The sequence below is a fragment of the Chelonia mydas genome, chromosome 7 (assembly GCF_015237465.2).
Source record: "Chelonia mydas isolate rCheMyd1 chromosome 7, rCheMyd1.pri.v2, whole genome shotgun sequence".
Taxonomy (NCBI): Eukaryota; Metazoa; Chordata; order Testudines; family Cheloniidae; genus Chelonia; species Chelonia mydas.
This window is the reverse complement of record NC_057853.1, coordinates 17,740,865-17,760,536: the sequence shown is the minus strand read 5'-3', so window position 1 is coordinate 17,760,536 and position 19,672 is coordinate 17,740,865. Positions and strand designations below refer to the sequence as shown.

The following is a 19,672-nucleotide window of genomic DNA, read 5'->3' as shown; positions in this document are numbered from 1 at the left end:
GCACGAAGAGCAGAGGCAGGGCTCGATGCTGAGGCTAATGGGGGAGCAAACGGACATGATGAAGCATCTGTCGGAGCTGCAGGAAAGCCAACAAGAGCACAGATACCCGCTGCATCCAATGTATAACTGCCTACCCTCCTCCTCATGTTCCATAGCCTCCTCACCCAGACGCCCAAGAACGCGGGGGCGGAGGCTCCAGGCACCCAGCCACTCCACTTCAGAGGATGGCCCAAGCAACAAAAGGCTGTCATTCAAACAGTTTGATTTTTAGTATGGCTACAATAAGCAATGTGGCCTCGTCCTTCCCTCCTCCCCCACCCCACCCGAGCTACCTTGTCCGTTATCTCTTTTTTTTTTTTTTTTTACTTTAATAAAGAGAATGCATGGTTTCAAAACAATAGTTAGTTTATTTCGAAGGTGGGAGGGTGGTTGGCTTACAGGGAATTAAAATCAACAAAGGGAGTGGGTTTGCATCAAGGAGAAACACATACAACTGTCACACCGAAGCCTGGCCAGTCAAGAAACTGGTTTTCAAAGCCTCTCTGATGCACAGCACACCTTGCTGTGCTCTTCTAATCGCCCTGGTGTCTGGCTGCTCAAAATCGGACACCAGGCAATTTGCCTCAACCTCCCACACCACCATAAAGTCTCCCGCTTACTCTCTGATGTTATGGAGCAAGCAGCAATAACAATGGGAATGTTGGTTGCGCTGAGGTCTGACCTAGTCAGCAGACAGCGCCAGCGAGCTTTTAAACATCCAAAGGCACATTCTACCACCATTCTGCACTTGCCCCGTACTACTATCCAGGCTTCATGAGCCACGGGAGCAAGGGGTAGGATGGGGTAGGTGCGACCATGTGGTGCTGCCGGCTGGGAGAGCAGCCTGAGGCAGAAGGCTCCAGCTCGCATGATATTCCAGGCAGGACTGAATCTCTATGAGACGAACAAGAAGAGACTGACCTGGAGTGTCTGGCTCCCATTCGGTGCTCTAAGAGGAGGATAGCCATGTCTGTCCAGGTGCCCACGATCGACCTCACCAAGGTCTGCCCGGAGCACCCATGAGACGTATGACAGCAATTAGTCCTACTGCACAGTCTGCCACGAAGGCAAAGAGCTGCTGCTGTGTAGCAATGCAGTACCGCATCTGCCAGCAGCACCCAGGAGACGTATGATGACTGTGAGCTGAGCGGGCTCCATGCTTGCCATGGTATGGCGTCTGCACGGGTAACCGAGGAAAAAAGGCGCGAAACGATTGTCTGCCGTTGCTTTCACAGAGGGAGGGAGGGGGGCCTGACAACATGTACCCAAAACCACCCGTGACAATGTTTTTGCCCCATCAGGCATTGGGAGCTTAACCCCCTATTCCAATGGGCAGCGGAGACTGTGGGAACTGTAGGATAGCTACTCACAGTGCACCGTTCTCTAAGTCAATGCTAGTCACGGTAGTCAGGATGTACTCTGCCGACTTAATGCGCTTAGTGGGGACATACACAATTGACTGTGTAAAATCGGTTTCTAACAATCGACTTCTATAAAATTGACCTAATTTCGTAGTGTAGACATACCCTCAGACTGTCACCACATCTATTTGTGACTACAGCTGGCCAATCCAAAGGCCAGGCTGTTTCTTCACAGACTGTCTAATGGATAATTCAGTGTACCTCACTGTGCTTTCAGCTGCCAGATGTGTTGCCCCCACTGACTATCAAGTCTCACTCAACCACAGCCCAAGTAACATCCTTGGCATGTCTCTGTAACATGCTGCTATCTGAATCTATAAGGCTGCTACATGGAGAAATCTGCTCATATTTGTCAAATGTTATGCCCTGGGCCTGGCTGGTAGATCCAATGCCTGATTTGGAAAAGTGGTACTCATCTCTAATTGACTGATGCAGCTGATACTCCTCTTTCCCACCATCTTGAAAAGGATACTGCTGGCTAGTCACAGAAGAATCCACACTGACCCAGTCTCAAAGAAGAGAAAACAGTTGCTAATGGTACAGTCACATTGGTTCTTCAAGATGTTGTCAGTGTGAGTTCCGTGGCTCATCTTCCGTTCCCACTTTAGGAGTCCGCAGCTATCATGAACTTCAAGTCGCGAGAGAACTGAAGGAGAGTTGCGCTTGCTCTGCCCTTTATGTCCTTGCACAAGAGCATGAGGAGACATAGGGCAAGCCGTGGCCCCGCCGGACACTAATATTCAAAAGAGTCTCGGCTCATACGCATGAGATGAATGTAAATCTATAGCAGGATCCATAGTCACTACAATATATTGAATGGTTACTTACCTACCAGTAATTCTTCTTTCCTTTCTGTAATAGCACATGGTACGTGCTTCTGTTCCCCCTGAATTCAATGACAGAAGGACAGGGCCTTTTTTTTTTTTAAAATTTAGAGCTGGGAGTGTGCTCAGCTCTTCGCAGGATCAGGCTCCTGTTTTTTCTGGAGATTTTCTTTCATTTATACAAAAAATCATTTTCTATTATAGCTTTTCCTTGTGGATCTCTGTTTGTCTTAAGGTGATTCAGAGGGAGAGGTTTAGTGATTGATATCATTTGGGGTTTTTTTAAATGTTTGTCATTGCATTTGCAGTTGTATTATCAAAAGACCCACAATTCTTAAAAACATGGGCCTGGTGTAATTTCAGAGACTGCACAACAGTGGTTTATATTGTATGCTAGATGTGGCTTCTTTTCCAGGATATCACTTGAGTGATTTAAATGCTAAGTAGCTGCACCACAAACTAAAAGAATACTGACAGAGATGGAGGAAAAATGCAAAGAGTCAGAAAAGTATCTTAATCAATATGTATTGGTTTAATTCAGGCATTTTATGTGTTAACTTTTTGATTGAAAAGAATTGTTCGTGGTGTGTTTATTTTCTGCCATCTGCAGCAAAAGGAAGGGTGTCGAATGCACAGGATAAGGGAATACACCATTTTAAAATCTTTTTTCCCTTCCGTGGGTAAGAAAGCAGTTAGGATAAGCTATGTCAAGTCAATATCACAGAACTTGAATTCATAGTTAAATAAATTATTATTATTTAAATGTGCATGGTGCTTTACAGAACACTTAATAGCATCCTTGCATTGAGCAGTTTAATTTCTGTCTAAATTAGTCTACTCTATCCACCACTGTGGTGTGTGAATGTCTCAGATATGATGCATAGGACAAGTTCTGATGGAAGAAGATGTAGAGGCATCTGTGGTAAGAAGAGTAATGTTGAAAGGGTTGGCAGAAGAAGTGAGGTAGAAGGAGCTTGTTGTATGGATCATAGGAGGCACTTCTAAGAATAGTCTCTAGATGAAAAAAAATTGACTCAAACTTCCATAGGTTTTATTTGCTTATTGAACCTAGGATCTTTGCCAAGGCACCTCTGGTTTCTGTGAATAGATTGCAGTGTGCTGATAATTCTTCAGCAGAGTAAGATACATAGAGGGATATTCAGATGAGACTTTTTGTTGAGTTGTATCTGTATTGATTTTGATCATTTCATAAAAATCTGTTTTGTTAATTCATTTTCTATGCATCTTCTAACTTCCCTATTTCTACCTGATCCAATATTTGCATGCCAGAAAAATCTGGAACTTTGGAGGTCAGGGGAGCATACTCCTCCTGGCTGCTGTGAAGAGCTAGGGAGCTCTGTTTCCTTTTTATGATGGCTGAAAGACTGTCATAACTGATGAGTGAATAGGAGAGGAAAGGGTGAGTGGAAGGGAAAGAGAATGTGAATGCAACTAAGCTCTTGAGGAGGAGAAAGGGTATGAAGAGGGAGAGCAGTGAGTGGGAATGGGAAGGGAGGCTGGGCATTTGGCAGTGAGGCAGAGGAGTGGAGTGGGAGTAGAAGGAAGCTGGGGTCAAAAACACCAACAGGGGCCTCTTCCAGAATCTTACAGGATGGGAGGAGGAGTAGGTGAAGGTGGAGGGTGGGGTGATGGAGGAAAGTGAAAAGGAAGAATAGAAGCAAAGTGTACACGCAAGAGGTGTTAGAGTAAACAGAGATGGAGGCTGAATTTCCGGGGAAAAAAATCAAGGCTTGGAAGTATACTTCTGTGTCAACTGGGCCAAAAGATTGATTTCACAATTGCAGGATTCACAGCACCTTGGTTTCAATACCTGAAATTAGCTTTCTTAAGCCCTGATGTTATAGGACTGCATATGAAATGTACCGGTATGTTAGATTCCCAGTCTACTAACATAGACTTTGTTGAGTGGACAAGTCCAAACTGATTGTTAGCTCAGTAAATTTTGCAGTGGAAGTAGGTCCAGAGGTAAGCCAATGGAGCTAGGCTGATTTATACCAGGTGAGGAGCTGACCCTTAGACTCCATTTATTTCTTCTGAGGGTTCAAATTAGTTTTTCTGCTACGTGGTTAGGGTAGGATCTGCCTCCTCAGTCTGCTCCACAATAAGTGCATTCAGGGCAGCATGTGAATGGCTTTTACAAAGAAGCATCATTAAACACTGTTCTAGTCGACCATAAAGCATAAATATTATTCTGGATATGGGAGGAATTGTTTCCAGGCACCATACTATTCAATAGCTGTATTCGGTATGTCTGTACAGTACCCCTATATGCTACCATTCTGAGTAATGGTTTGCTAACAGATCATACACCTGTGTTACCAACAGACTTCTGTTATAATAAGTAGTGACAGAAGAGAAACATTATTGTTTCTCAGAATCCCCTCTGTTAAATGAAGCATTGGAAAATATTTCAGTTTCTTTGATTTTTGGGATAGTCATCGAGTCATTTAACTCGTACATCTGTTCATTGTTTTTTTTTTTAGGTGATTTGGCTGTCTGAAATCTCTGTGGACAGGCTCTTTAGGTATATATATGTGGAGTCCTGGAGAATGTCGAGATTAATTTTTTGTGTCAGTAAAAACAGATCTTCGTTGTTGTATGAAAATTTCAGAAATATATTGGGATCGGGGTTTATTTAATTCAAAACAAAACAATGGAAAACAAACGGCTGCTTCTTCCACCAGGTTAGATAGTCCAAATATTAATTATTCTGAAAGGCCAAAAAAAGAATCATCTATTTTTCAAGACAACTCTAAACTTTGGGACTTTTCAGTGGAAAGAAATTTGTAGCCTAACTCTGCCCTTAGATTGCAATACAATAATCTAAAACTAACTACAGGTACCAATACATTTTCATGGCTTTCCTTACTACTGGTAATTACAGTCAAATAACTAATCTTTTGTAAATGTCATTTTAAAAAAAAACCAGTATGTTCTCACCCTATAGGTAGTGTGTAATCTACATAATCTTCTGTCTGAGCAAACTTCTCATTTTGCCAGCCTTTTAGTAAGAGAATTTTGAGTGTCCAAATAATAAGCACTGCATTGACTGACTGCCAGAAACTGGTCATAAACATACTAAATCATCGAAAATGCAATGAGTACATAACTAAAGGGCAGCATTGAACTGTGCTGAATCACTGAGGTATCATAAGTAAACACACAGATGTGTATTAAAATTTCCTTTATTGAAAAAATTGTCATAATCTTGGAACAGAAAGACTTTTTTCTTCAAACGTGAAATAACAGATGTAGTCGTAAAATTTCACTCTCTGTAGTAATATTTATTAAAATGTGATGCTATTTGACAAAAGATCTGTTGCCTATAAAATTCATTTGGCAAAGTTGCTCAAAAACCAGAGTGCATGGATTTTGAATTACAACTGGAAGTTACATTAGTGCAGAATGAAGATTACCATTCTACACATAGCATTTTTAAGATTGCTTTATAGAATGTATGTATAGCCTGTTGACCATGCTTTTCCCTAAAACAATATGCAGATATCTGTTTCGTTATCCCTTTCCAGAAACATTAAGTTATAGGGAAGGTAAGGAAAATTATGCGAAGTCTGAACTTTCCTTATTAAATCTTTTTGTTTCCATTGAGTCTAGAAGCTGAAATGGAATGCTGGGAGGTTGACAACGGTGGCACCCAGATAAGACAGTGATGGGTAGGGTGTTTTGGTATTGAAAAAGTTGAGGATAGCTGGCCTAGAACTATGCTTCCCTAAGCACAATCAATGCTTCCTTTTATATAACACACAGGCTACGTTTTCAGGGGAGCTGAATTAAGGCTGCATAGGCATTCTGGCATTTCATAACTTTTGAATACTTGACTTTGCAACCTTTTATAGTGTTTGTGTTGGTGTATTTTTTTTTTTTTTTTTTAAAAACTAGATGTCTGCTCTTCGTGACGCTTGGCATTTTCTTTGCAAAGCCACTTATGCCTGTCTTTCTGAATTCACATTTTCATTCAGAAAAAGGTAGTAGGCTATTCAAAGCTAGTGCTTTATTTTCCAGAAATATTGATGTAATGTATAGTGGCAGTCCTAATCTGTGTTAGATTGGGGAAGGTGAGGCAAGAAGTGAAATTAGTAAATACAAAATTCTAAGATTAGTGGAGCTTCCTCATTATTTCGGCTACCTGGAAGCCATGATTGTGTGTGTGCAGAAAAGGCAGTCCTGCAAGTTCTGTGGACATCTGCAGCGAAGAGAGAACATCGGTGATGTAAGGCCTTAAGTTCTCCTTTAGGTGTTTTTAGCCTTTCCTAGTGGCACAAAATGTCTTAACATTTGTTTTTGATTTCTTTTCTTACAAGAAAAACAGAGTTCCAAATTGTGGTCTGGATCAGCAGTGGCTCACTGAGAGTTGTCTGGCATCTCTCTCTGTTAAGTTTTGAAAGGTCCCCTGTAATATATATGAGTGTTTGAGTTATATTGATTGTCCTGAGGACTGAATCCCTCTGTGCACGGAACAGGGCAGAGCAGCAGCCGTGCACATTTTTCCTACACAATGATCTACCTCTTTCCTATGGAAGTAGAGGGCACCACTGCTAGGAGTAAGAGAGGTAGTCCAGTCTCCATGACCATTCTTTTTTCTGTCAGGTAGTGCTAGCCACGGTGGTTGTTTGGAATGGAGATAGCTTTCCACTGTGTAATGGGCTGAAATCTCTAGCACCTTTTACATAGGCCTCTGAACAGATCCGTTGTGATGATTTTCATTAACTATTGTCCCACTGTGAATTAGGACAAGCTTGCTGTCCCCTTACTGATCAATTCACTGAGCCATCTGGACCCTAATGAGCAACCAGTACTCCAGCAAATCCCAAGGGAACTAGAATTCTTCAACAACATTATCTAATATTATGGCAAGAATAACTGAATTATTTAGCAGATTTTTTTTTTAAATTGGCAGACGATGGTATCAGGGAAAAACAAACACTATTTAATTCCAATGTGCTTGCACACTTACCCTGGCTTTTGAATGAACAGATGTTTTTATTCTATAGCTCATCTTGCTTTAAAAAAAGTTTAAAATGAATTTTAGGAAAATGCGAATGGACTAGTAATGTTTCTTTTTGCATGTTCTCTTGTCCTACCTTGCATGTGTGATGCTGTTTTATGGACAACATTTTTGTAAAAGTAAAAAACAAAACAAAACAAACAAAAACCCTTCCATTTTCTTAAAGGGGGGGGGGGGAATCCTGAGTCTCTTATTTACATTTTTGACTTTTAAAAAAAAATCTTTTGCATAATTCTATACCTAGAAGTTGATGATGTAAAATAACTGCCTAAAGTAACCAGAATAAATGGTGGAAATCATTTTTTGAATACAAAAAGATATGTGGTTCCAGAGGTTTTAACCAAGTTAATTAAAAAAAAAATTAACTAGAGAGATACTGAAATCCTAGCTCCTCTGAAATTAATGGCAAAACTCCCTCTGACTTCAGTGAGCCCTTTTCAAAATTGAGCCTTTAAATAGAACACTTAAAATGTTGCAACAGTGAGTCAGTTGGTGGTTTTTTGAATCGAGAAATGTTTTCATTATTATGCATTTGTGTTTCTGTTCATGTCCGTTTCACTCTCCCCTTGCACACTCATGATGCTGCCAGTTCTCTGAGCAATTTGTTTTTCATAGAGGAGTGTAATTTTGTGTTTCAGGGAATAAACATAAAGGTGAATTTCAGCTTTTAGTGGATCAGGTAAATAACCGATGGAAGAAAACTGGTAAAAGGAAAATCAAGAGCTTACAAGAGAGAGAAGCACCCACTGCTGAAGACCAGGCTATGGACACAGGTGAGTAATGTTTAATACATCTGAAAATAAAAATAATTTTTGGGTTTCCCTAAGAAATGATGCATGCACGCATACCCCAAAGCCACCAATTAGACAACGTCAACTACCCAGTGTTCATGTAGGTCATGATTTAACAAGGTAAATATTTACATGCTTAACCTTAAGCATATGAGTAGTCCAGTCTCTAGGAACAACATCCAGCATAGATATTCTGTCTTTATTACCTGCAGAGACAAAAAAATACCCATGGGTACTGTTAGTTCTCACACTAGTTTTCAATCTTATTTGTTTCAAGAAATTGCTTGTTGTGGCAATGTGGGTATATTTTTGGTCATGTTTCGGGGATGATCTAGGAGGGTACTTCTAAGTCTAAGCCTTGTGGAATTTAAACATGTGGTTGCAATATCTGTCAGTGGGCATGTTCTTTTTAATGACCTCTGCAAATCGTCCAAATTCCTACCATGTTTTTGATGATGCTTGAATCACTGTTCTCTTACTGCATCTGAGGAAAGATGATCAGGACTATCTCACTTGCTCTTGACCGGCTTTGTGTCTTAAATTTCGAATCTTCATAATATTTTTGTATTCTTTAAATATTGTTTGAGTTGGTTTTTGATTACGGCCATGTTTAAAAAAAGCTTTAATTTTAGATACGTCTTCCTTTGGGGAATTATATTCCGACCTAATAGATCTTTCCCATTTCTAATCCATTAATTTCAATGGAGCTATGCTGATTTATTGACAATCTAGCTCACTGAATTCTGCAGTACATTCACAACTGATATGATGAATCCTCTTGATATTTCATTCTGAGTCGAGGGAAACGATGCCTAAAACTAAATGCCTTGAAGCCTTTATCCACACTGTAGCTACAAAAGTATTTGGCATTTTGCCAAGATCAGTTCTGCAGTGATAGGCAAAGTCATGGTTGACAGTCGTTCTTGAAATTTTTTCTTCTAAGCAATCATGGTTTACATCTCCAGTATTTGCAGGACACTTGTTATTGCAAATTACCATAGTAGGGACTAATGCTTATCAGGTTTTGAGCATTGTATCTAAGCATGGTTTTAATATGGGCATAACTACATTGGAAAATGAGTGTAGACAAGGTATAAAAACAATTTAGTTTCTTTATAATATTTTCTAGGGAATAACCGATATCTCTGTCCCTCTGGAATGGCAAAGGGAATCACTTGGGGGTAACAACGGATAAAAATATTTGTCAAATATAAAATAATAGAATTGTTTTAGAATAGTATTTCCTAGACATGCTTCCTTAACTTAAAAAACCCCCCAAAAGTCAGTATATTGACATTTCTGTCTTTCCAGAGGCATTGTCAAAGCATCCGCTTAGTTTTATTTACAGCCACCTTATTACCTTGAGCTGTCAAACTTCCGTGTTCTAAAACTGTGGCGTGTAATGATATAAAGTGAATTCATACTGAGCACCAGGAAACAGAGCTTCCACATTTTTGAGTATTTGCTAATTTTTAAAATATGGTGATTGGAGACAAGTGCACATACACACCCGTGGCAATTTCTCTCACCCTCGCTTAAAATAGATATTGGACAAATGTTGCTGTTATCTCTGGTTCATGGTGAGTGTTTACTATGATGGGAAAAAATTTAGGCGCTTTATTGAAACAGTGATTGTGATAGAAATCTTGTACAGTCAAAGGAGGGGAGGAAATATGTTTGAAATATGATTTAAAAAAAAAAAGTTTGGCTTTTCCAAGCTAGAGAATAACAAACTGAAAAAGACATAAAAGGAAAACTAAACTATCTGCTAGGTATTAATCTCTGTCTTGTATTATTTCTGCCAGGAGAACAGAATATTAAAAAACAATGCACAGACCAGACCTTTGTAATAGACCAGTTACCTAAAGCCGAAATACCTGATTCTGACACAAGCAAATCCTATAATTTGGCTGAGGGCTCAGAATCTCTTTCTCCTGCATTCTCAGAGTCATCAGGATCAGCAAGGAGGTTAGTGGCATACCGATTTATGTCAGTCTTTTCTTCCTTATGTATCTCATGATAGCCCTGACAACAAAGGTGGGAAGACTTGTGATAGCAGCAAAATGCTGCCTTTCCCTGTGTTTTTATTTCAGCTTCTTTGGCAATGAGTCCCTTTTTGTATCATTAAGTTGGGGGTCTCAATTAATTACAAGTAATGTAACAAACTTGTGCATTTTCCAATAGTGATATATTTTTGAGAAGAGACTCGGTTGTTTTTTTATTGACAATGAATTACTTTGCTAACGTGAAACCAGTTTTGCTGACAAGTCCTTTCCATTGTTTGATGTTTAGTGCTTGTTTAGGATGTTTACTGTCTAACAATTAATCTGCCATCCATTCCTATGTCAGAACTGTGTGTCTTTCTGATTAGTTTTTGATGTCTCTATGATCTTCTAGAACTATCTGGGAGTGTGTGTTAAGTAATCATTTATAAACTGCAGTATACTGTCTGGCCAGGTCGTTTTTGTAAGTGAAGACATGCTCTCAAAGGAAATAGTTATATTAGCAATTTAATTGTAACATATAGCGGACATTTTACATGTGCCTTTTTATCATACCTTTTATCTGAGTATCTCAAAGTACCATGCAAACAATAATTTTCCCTCCATGTTAAGTAGGGAAATATCATCTCTCTTTTACAGATAAAGAAACTATAAGGCGCAGAGTTTAAGTGACTTGCCCATGGTTGTTCAAGAACTTGTCTGTGGAAACATTGGCAAAAAATTCAGTTGGCATGGCTTTCAAAGGTGCTGTGCGTTCTCAAGCCCTGTTGAGGTCAATGGAAGCTGACAGTTAGGCCACACAGCTCCTAACCCTCACAAGACCATGCTGCTTTCCCATATTACTGCCATCTAGAAATATCGGTGGGGTTTTAATAACGCAACTGTGTATAGACAATAGAGGTTTTGAAAAAACTAATCCAGTGATATAAAATATCTGGCACAATGGAGAATTATCAAGTTTACGTGAATTGTGACTAAAAATAAAACAAAAACCCTCAACACAAACATGGAGAATAAAAGCAAGATTGTTGGTCTTACCCTCTTAAGCAATGAGAGATTCAGTCACTTAAGGAACAGTGTAGTTCGGGATATGGAGACAGTAGGTCTTCCAAGGGATGACAAGCAATTTAATGATGGAAAAGAAAATTGAAGTCAAACATTTTAATTCATGCAAGGAGAATTACATTCTTTATCTTACTGTGTAAAAAGGAGAATATGGGAGAGATGCTAGCAATAGAACATGTTTCCCAGAAGAGGAGGAAGAAATATTAGGGGAAATAGAGTTCCTGCCATAAAAGGTGATTGAAAAAAATTGTGCTATTTGTTAAATGACTAGTCAAATGGGATCCATATGAAAAGACACTAGGGCAGTGATACTCAGACCTCAGTGAAAAGAAAAGGAGCTGTAGCTCACGAAAGCTTATGCTCAAATAAATTGGTTAGTCTCTAAGGTGCCACTAGTACTCCTTTTCTTTTTGCGAATACAGACTAACACGGCTGCTACTCTGAAACCTGTCAGACCTCAGTGATTCAGGAGCCAAATTAGTGATCAGCATTACCCTAAAGAGCCACAGTAGTGTGAATTCATTGTTTCATTTACTATTTTTATAGTAAGCTTAAGCTTGTTTCTCTCACCAACAGAAGTTGGTCCAATAAAAGATATTACCTCACTCTCCTTGTGTCTCTCTAATGTCCTGAGGCCAATACACCTGATAGACAGACATGTTCTAGAACAATAAGAGAATGAACTGTAAATCCCTGAACAGAGCCTGTGAATTGTGGGTCTCCCTTGTGAGTGAAAGTAATTTAAAAGAACTGCTCATTACCTCTGTTTTGCTGTCTCATTACATCTGTATATAATTATTTTAATTTCATTTTTTTCATATAAAGTGGCCTTCTCTGAAGCTCACCCTAGATGGTTATGAAGTTCTGACTTTATAAGGAACATTCCTATGAACCTGTAGCTTAATATGGTCTAGGAGCACCTTGAAACTGTTTTAAACATATTTTTCTTGATTACTTTATTGAAACAAACCCATTAAGCATTTTCAGAGCTCTGTTAAAATGAATCATGAATACTGGAGACTTGTATTCACAATTAGTGTATCTGGAGATGCTAGTCAGAGTAAAAGGGTCATTTTCATATCTTGCTAAGTATGCTGTTACATGTGGCTTTAATTTTTATCAGCGATACATATGAGACAATGACCGTAATTATATCTTGCTATGAAATAAATCCAACAACACAATCTCAGAAGTCTTTCAACGATGTAACTATGTCATGGGATCTGCAAGAAAGGTGGATCAATGCTCTTTTGCATTTTGGAAGCATGGTTGCACAGGTAATGAGTTCATCTTTAGTGGGTATATGGAACTCTTGGCCTGCAGCATTGACTTTCCTATTAGCAAAACAATTTATCCAATAGTTTAGCTGGATCTGCATTGACATTATGCAAACTCTTTGAGGGAATACTTTATCTTTCCTTCACCATTGGCTGACTAAAGACAACTGAGATGAATTGAAAGGATTCTTTTTTGCCTTCAGATGAGCTGTTGCACATTGCTATGTAGCTTTTAAATTAGCTTTTGTACGTGCAGGCACAAGATCGGTAGCCTATTTGCAAGTTATACAGTGATGCATAGCTAAGGGAGGCTCAAGCTCTGACCTTTCTTTTACATCCTGTTTTACATTCTAAATATTTGGGTGAATATGAGCATGACTTTTAATTGTACCATTTGTCTTTTGTTTCTTCTCCTTGTCATCAGAGGTTTTGTTGCCACTGGCACTGGCTGAGGGGTAGTCCCTCCCATTCCATCTGCCAGTAGGAACGTCTTACTTCTGTGACCTACAAATGATCCGGCTCCCCTGTTTTTCCTCTCACCAGCTTTTTCTCCTGCCTTTGCTGGACTCGATGCAGCTGGAATCAGCCCTGCTTTATTGGCATTTTTTGTGTGTTGTTTGTTTTGGCGTCATCTGTCTCCTTTCCTGAAGCTTTGTGTTTCAAACCTGCAGCCCAGTATAACCCTGGGGACATGACCGAGCTTTAGTTAACAAAGGGTTTTGGGTAAACATGTGGCAGCATGAACCCCCACAGGTTCAGTTTGTGTACACTTTGCAAATTGGAAGTCTGTTCACAAGGATTGGTGGTGGTTCAACTCTATGAAGTTCACGTTGAGGGTCAGGTTTTACAAGCACACATCTCAAAGGGGGATCCCCTGCCCTGAACATTACTACTACTATAGCTGCCCCAGGACTTCCTCTTGCTGTTTTAGTTCCACAAAGTAGATAGTAGATAGAAGGGAAATCAGACTAATGAATGGAAAAAATAGTGCCTAATTCTCATCTGTATTACTCATTTTATTTTCTTGATTTCAAGATAACTGTTTGGCATTAATATCCTCAGCAAATCTGGAATTTTAATCTTTTTTAAATGAAAAGGCTTTTCTTGAGAGGCAGGAATAGCATGTAGTGGCTCATTAATTTTCTGTATCATAAAATTTCTGTTTTATTGCAAGTTTAGTGTTAAGATATGCCCTAGGCCTTAGGGCCCTCTCCTGCAGCCTTTTATGTCAATGCGGACTTTACTTCATGTAGGAATTTGAGGATCTTGCCTTCAGCAAAGTTACTTTCCTGTTTACATTTTACGTGTGCTTTCAGACCTTAACTGAAAACATGGCTGCTTTGTTCTTTCATTGCTTAAAAGTGCTGAACATTCAGCAGCAAAAAAAATAAATCTCAATTCTTCAACTTTATTTAATTAAAGAAAATATTGAAAATAAGGAATTGTAGAATGTGTAGTAGCAAAAACTGTAGAGTTGTTGTGTTTGTCTTTTCTCCATGTGTAGTGGGCTGTTACAGGGGGTCCGTGGTATACATCGGGGTTGTGTTTCTGAAAAGAACAACGGATACTGGGGAATTTTTCTCCATAAGAAATAATGCCCATCCTGCCTCTTCCTACCCCCCACCCCTTCCACCCCCACCTCCAAGCACGCCCCATCTTTGCTCCTCCCACTCCATCCCAGCATCTCCTGGGCGCCGGGGAAAGCACCCAAAGAAAAGCCATGCAAAAGGGGAAGTGACGGATATGCAGATCGGGACCGACGTGAATCGGAACACATTCCCCTATTGATGAGCGACGGATACACGAAACAACGGAGAAGGGGGAGACGTGTACCGGGGACCCTCTATATACAGTATGCTCTTTGGGTGAATTCTGACCATATATAGTCTAGCTATATCAGGTACCTAAGTCTTTTAAAAAGTGTTGGTCCGCCTGCCAAGCTGAAGTAGTGATTATTATAAGTTCAATTATAAGTCTGTTCTGCCATCTTTCTGCTCTAATTGCATAGGGTCCAGTTTTGTCTCCCTTACTCATGCTGAGTAATACCTTACTCCACAAGTAGTCCCTTTCTAGTCATCGAGGCTACCTACAAGATGAAGCACTATTAAAAGTAGCTCATGTTGATAGGTATGTAGGTAGCCATGCATTGTGAAATATCCAGTAAAATTGCCATCTGTACTTGAAATTTGAATGGAGTAGCTGATCTGACCGTGCATGCATGCACACAAATATGAGCTGGCAAAGTATTGTAGGATTTGTTGGAAGAGGCCTTTACAATTTGATTTGCATATTGGGCAGTATGCCCACTCTGCACCCCCTTGTGTCCCCTGTGGCAGTGGCTCTGCCTCTCTTTCTCACTTTGTCCCAACAATAGTTCTGCGACAGACCTGCCTTCTCTCAGGGAGGGCCTGTCAGGTAGCAGTGTCTAGTGAAGTCCAAAAAGCATGAAACAAAAAGATCTTCTGCCCATCCTGGTCTGCCCTGTTTCTCTCAGAGTGCTGATCCTGCAGGGCTTCTTCTCTGAAGTCCTTTCCCCCTAGTCTGGTCATCTCCAGGCTGTCTTCCTGGGGGTTAGTCTTTTCCAGAGCTTGCCATAAGAGCCTCCTTTTGGGCCAGTCACAGAGTTAAGCTCCGTCCTGCCGATATCCTCCTCAACTGAGCTGTCCCAGCCCTTTTATGGAAATCACCCAGATCTTCCCCAGATGAGTGTAATGGCTGCATTGATCAGCTTGTAGCGAAGTGGGGTGGTAGCTGATCTGTCACAGGCTGGGCTGAGACCAACACCTCTTAAAGGGCCAGCCCACCTATGACAGCATATCTTTCATATTTTGAATTAGTTTAGCATAAACTCTATATGCAGGTGATCTTAGTCTGTAGCCTTTATCCTCACATGCATATATGTAGTCAGCACTTTCATTCAAGCTTTGTTTGTGACCTCCACTTCTTTTGTTGGTTTGATTTTTGGAGACACACAGTAAAAATCATTATAAATACAAATACATGAGAATGTGAAATATGTAGAAGATTTTTTGGGAGGGGCAAGGGGGAGGAATTTGGCTATCTTTAAAAAACCTTTTTGCAGTGTAAATTTGCAGAATAGTTGAGGAACAGATGTTTCTTTCACTATCTTTAGAAGATTGTTAATCCCTAAGAATGATGCTTATGTAAAACTGTTTTTGTCAATAATTTATGCAGGTGTGATTTTTATTGCTGATTAGTAAGATCATTGTAACTCAGAGTAAAGTATGAAGCCTTCTCTGGAGAACTGTAAGATAATTCTGCATGCCTACACTTTAAAAACCAAACATGTTTTCTATAAACAGATGGTTGGGAATGAAAAGATTGCAATCATTCTTGCCTCTCAAGTGAAATGTGCTGTCTTCTATTCACTCTTAGAACTTCTGTTAACCTATGTTTAGAGAAATAATTTATTCAACTGACCTGCCTTTGTTTGGATAACTGAACATACAGGTATTCAAATGTTCTTGTCAAGGAAAGTACATTTTATTTTACATTTTTACTTTTAAAAATCCAAAATGGAATCATACTTTAGCTTATATAGCTTGACAGGGTAATGGAAAAATGAAGCTTAAATGAAGTTAATGAAGCTTAAGCCAAGAAATTTAGTATGTGCAGATTAATAGAGGAGATATTAATGACATAGACTTATTAAAAACTCAGAATAATGTTGATTACTGTCATTTTTAATCTCATTTGGTTTATCTTATTATTTCCTACTGTCCATTCTGAAAGTTATCTTTGGATCTTTTCATGCCTTCTAAGATCATAGAGATGATTTGCAGATAAGTAGCTATTTCAAAATCAAAACCTCTTTGGAGTATATAACATTCCACATATAGTAACAATGGTTGAAGATAATTAAAATAGAGAGAAAACTCACCAGTTTAAATGGCTGCCATGAAAGTTTGTTTAACCTCATCTTGTATGTATGTTAACGTTGAAAATAGCTTTAGAGTTTAATGTGAACTTGGCATGTGTTTAATTGCTTCACTGTACTTGCATGATCAACAGGATTTTTAATAACGAGACTGCCAAATTACAGACAACTTTTAAAAAAAAATGCATTAGCTACTGTGTGTAAATCCATTTACAGACAGATTTATTAATATGGTCTGTTTACAGAGTGGGTACCTTCTGGTAAAGTCACTGTGTAGTGACTTCAAATTAATCTGCTTTTATTGTGCTATTTTTTATAATAGACAAAATATATTCAAAATTAAAATAAAATATACAAGCATTTCAGTGTAAGTATTTAAACAGGAATCTTGTCTACACTCTTTTGACTTTTCACCCTTTTCAGAAAGTGCTATGCAAAATTACTTTCTCCATTTGTTTCTTTCTTAATTCTCAAATGTTGTAAAGTTTGAACATTTCCCAGGGTTGATAGGAAAAGTGTATTAAATTTAAACTGAAATTGGGCATAGAATGGTTGAGTACCTGATGTCAAGTATCAGAGGGTATCCATGTTAGTCTGTATCCACAAAAATAACGAGGGGTCTGGTGGCACCATAAAGACTAACAGATTTATTTGAGCATAAGCTTTCGTGGGTAAAAAATCCACTTCGATCTGAAGAAGTTTATGCCCAAATAAACTGTTGGTCTTTAAGGTGCTACGGGACTCCTCGTTGTTTTTGTGAGTACCTGATATTTCAAGACCTCCTTGTCTTCTCTCCTGCCAAACCATTTTCTGTATTCCTCTTTCTGTCTTAAATTTTAAATAGAGAGAAAGGGTGAGTGAGGTAATATTTTTTATTGGACCAACTTCTTCAGCTCTGGGAAGTGTATTCTCAGCGTTACATTAAATACAAGATGGAACAAATTGTTTAGCATAAGCAGTCAACATATTCTAAGGTTAAGTTGCACGTTAACACCCCTGCAATCACAGGACAAAAAAGGGGACATTAGCAGGTTACAGATTGTTGTAATAAGCCATAAATATAGTGTCTTTATTAAGACCTTGATTTTTAGTGTCTAATAAAATTATAAATTTGCAGCTTCCAGGTTCATCCTTTGAGGTGTTGTGCAGATTTCCTTTGAGGACGAGGACTGAGAGATCAGATATGGAGTGATCATTTTGTGAAAAGTGTTTGCCCATAGGTGGTATGGTGTTTTTGTACTTTTTTCTGTGTGAGGTCATTCGAAAGCATAATGATTGTCTGGTATCACACACACCATTGTTATTGGGGCATTTAGTGCACTGGATGAGGTATACCACATTTTGTGATAGGCATGTATAGGACCCTGGATCTTGAAAGATGTGTTGTGGGGAGTATTTGTCATTGTAGCAGTGGACATATGTTAGCAGGTTTTGCATCTCTTTTTCTGACAGGGTCTGGTGCCGCTTTGAGTTGTTGGGCCCTGGTGTGTGGGGATTTTGCTTCTGATGATGAGCGTGAGGTGTGTTGTTTGAAGGCCAGAAGAGGGGTTCTGAAAAGATTTCTTTTGCGGTATGGTCCCCGCTGAGTATAGGTTGTAGTTGTTTAATGATACCCCAAATGGGTTCTAGCATGGGGTTGTGGGTGACAACTAGGGTAGTGTGGTCAGAGGGCTTTTTTCTGTATTGAAGCAAGTTTCGTTGGGGTATTTGGGTATCCCATTCCATGCGGAGATCTACTTCGCTGGTGGAGTGTCCTTGTTTGTTTGGTATGTGGTGATTTCTTGTTTGAGATGGTCCCTTCTGGAATATTTGAGGTGTAGCAGATGATTCCTCAGTTTTTCTGAAGTTCTTCTGCAGAGCTGTTTGGCACATTTGAAGTTGTATATTTTAAGTTTTAAATGTATAAACTTCAGTACTTGCTGTAAGAAAGTCTTGTAAAGGGATATTAGTGTTGCTGTTACTAATAATCTGAATGTACTTTATAGTCCTAATCTGGCGAGTATATGGAGGCATTATGCCTAGCCAAAGACAGTGTTTTTGTCCCTCCCTTGTATGGGAACAAAATTTACTCTCTTAAGTGCAAAAACACAATGAAAAATATCCATGAATTCTTGAATTGTACCCATAATCTCACAGATGCGAACAGCAGGAGGTATCCATTGCAATTATCTGGACTTTCTTTACAAAAATAAATTTTTCGTAGTTGTCAGTGATTTACTCTTTGATCCAGCTCCATGTTGAGTTGCTTCAGAGAAACTAGAGGCTCCAAAGAACTGTGTTTTTCAGACTCTTTCCTGCTTTGGGGTTATTCCTTGTTTGTTTTTTAGTTCAGGTTAGTGTGGGACTTAAAATCATGAACCTTAACAATCAGGTACTGGAGTGGTTCAAAAAGATCTTAAAAAATTTGGCCAGGTTGTATGTTAAAGCAATACACACAAATTCAGGCAATTAGACAGTGTCTGGAGTGCCCTTAGAGTACCACACGTTGTAATTTCTTTGTCTTTTCAGCAAACATGGAGCAAGAGTAATGCTAACACAAAAGGTTGAAATGAAGTGAAGAAATGACTGTAGATATGTGCAAGGCAACTGCCCATTGCCAGCTGTGCGTTCCTCTCTCCAAGCTTCACTTTGTTTGAAAAGCTACCAAATATATTTTTCTGAGAGAGCCACAAAGACTGTACAGACCACCACTTTCCCTTGCAAGAAAACACACATCATAAATGTTGGTGATTTAAAACAACTCCCTCCCTCCCTCCCATCTCCCCTGACCTAGGTCGTAGAGACTGTTAGGAAAAATATAGCAGCCAAAGATGCAAAAAGTAGCCATCTCACTTGGGCTCCCTTCACCCTTGCTCTTCCTCTGTAGCTCTGAGAGATAATCTAAAACAAATACTAGTACTAAACCCAAGCCTGTCTGTTCTTTTTGCCCCTTGAGGAGGATAATGCTGCAGCTGTGTTTACAGCCTTCCCTTGGTTTTAGTCCTGAACTACAGAGTTCTTGCACCTCAGGAGACTGCTTTTTGTGCCAGTCTTTCTTAGGTCAGTGTCTGGAGCAGTTTCTCAGTGTGCTTTGCTGCCTTTTGCTTGCTCTTTACAGTGGTGGACCTTTAAGTAAATGAGGGCTAGTTTAAACATTTAGACTCAAGCCTGATTATGAGTTAGCACCTAGCAGTGTCACCCCAGGAGGAGCATCAGTAAGGAATTGTCACTGTTCCTCTCTTGTGGTTTGTTCTGCCTACCTGCTAGCAATAGGGAGCTTTGGATTACTCTCTTCCCTACATCCAGAACAGCAATCCAGGCAGCCCTCATC

The 19,672-nt window shown here is 39.4% G+C and overlaps 1 protein-coding gene across 12 annotated transcripts in view; it reads left to right on the top strand.

The window, feature by feature from the left end:
* RAD18 (RAD18 E3 ubiquitin protein ligase) overlaps positions 1-19,672 on the top strand; it is a 119,930-nt gene that overhangs the window by 50,842 nt on the left and 49,416 nt on the right. For 9 of the 12 annotated variants that reach the window (XR_005226079.2, XM_037903696.2, XM_037903695.2 and 6 more), the window contains 2 exons: positions 7,967-8,101; positions 9,925-10,087. The exons of the other annotated variants lie outside the window; for them this stretch is intronic. Coding sequence is in view for 8 of the 9 variants with exons in the window: in XM_037903696.2 (XP_037759624.1) it covers positions 7,967-8,101; positions 9,925-10,087 (298 nt within the window). In the remaining variant the exon portion in view is untranslated. The remainder of the gene's footprint in view (positions 1-7,966; positions 8,102-9,924; positions 10,088-19,672) is intronic. 12 annotated transcript variants of the gene reach the window in all.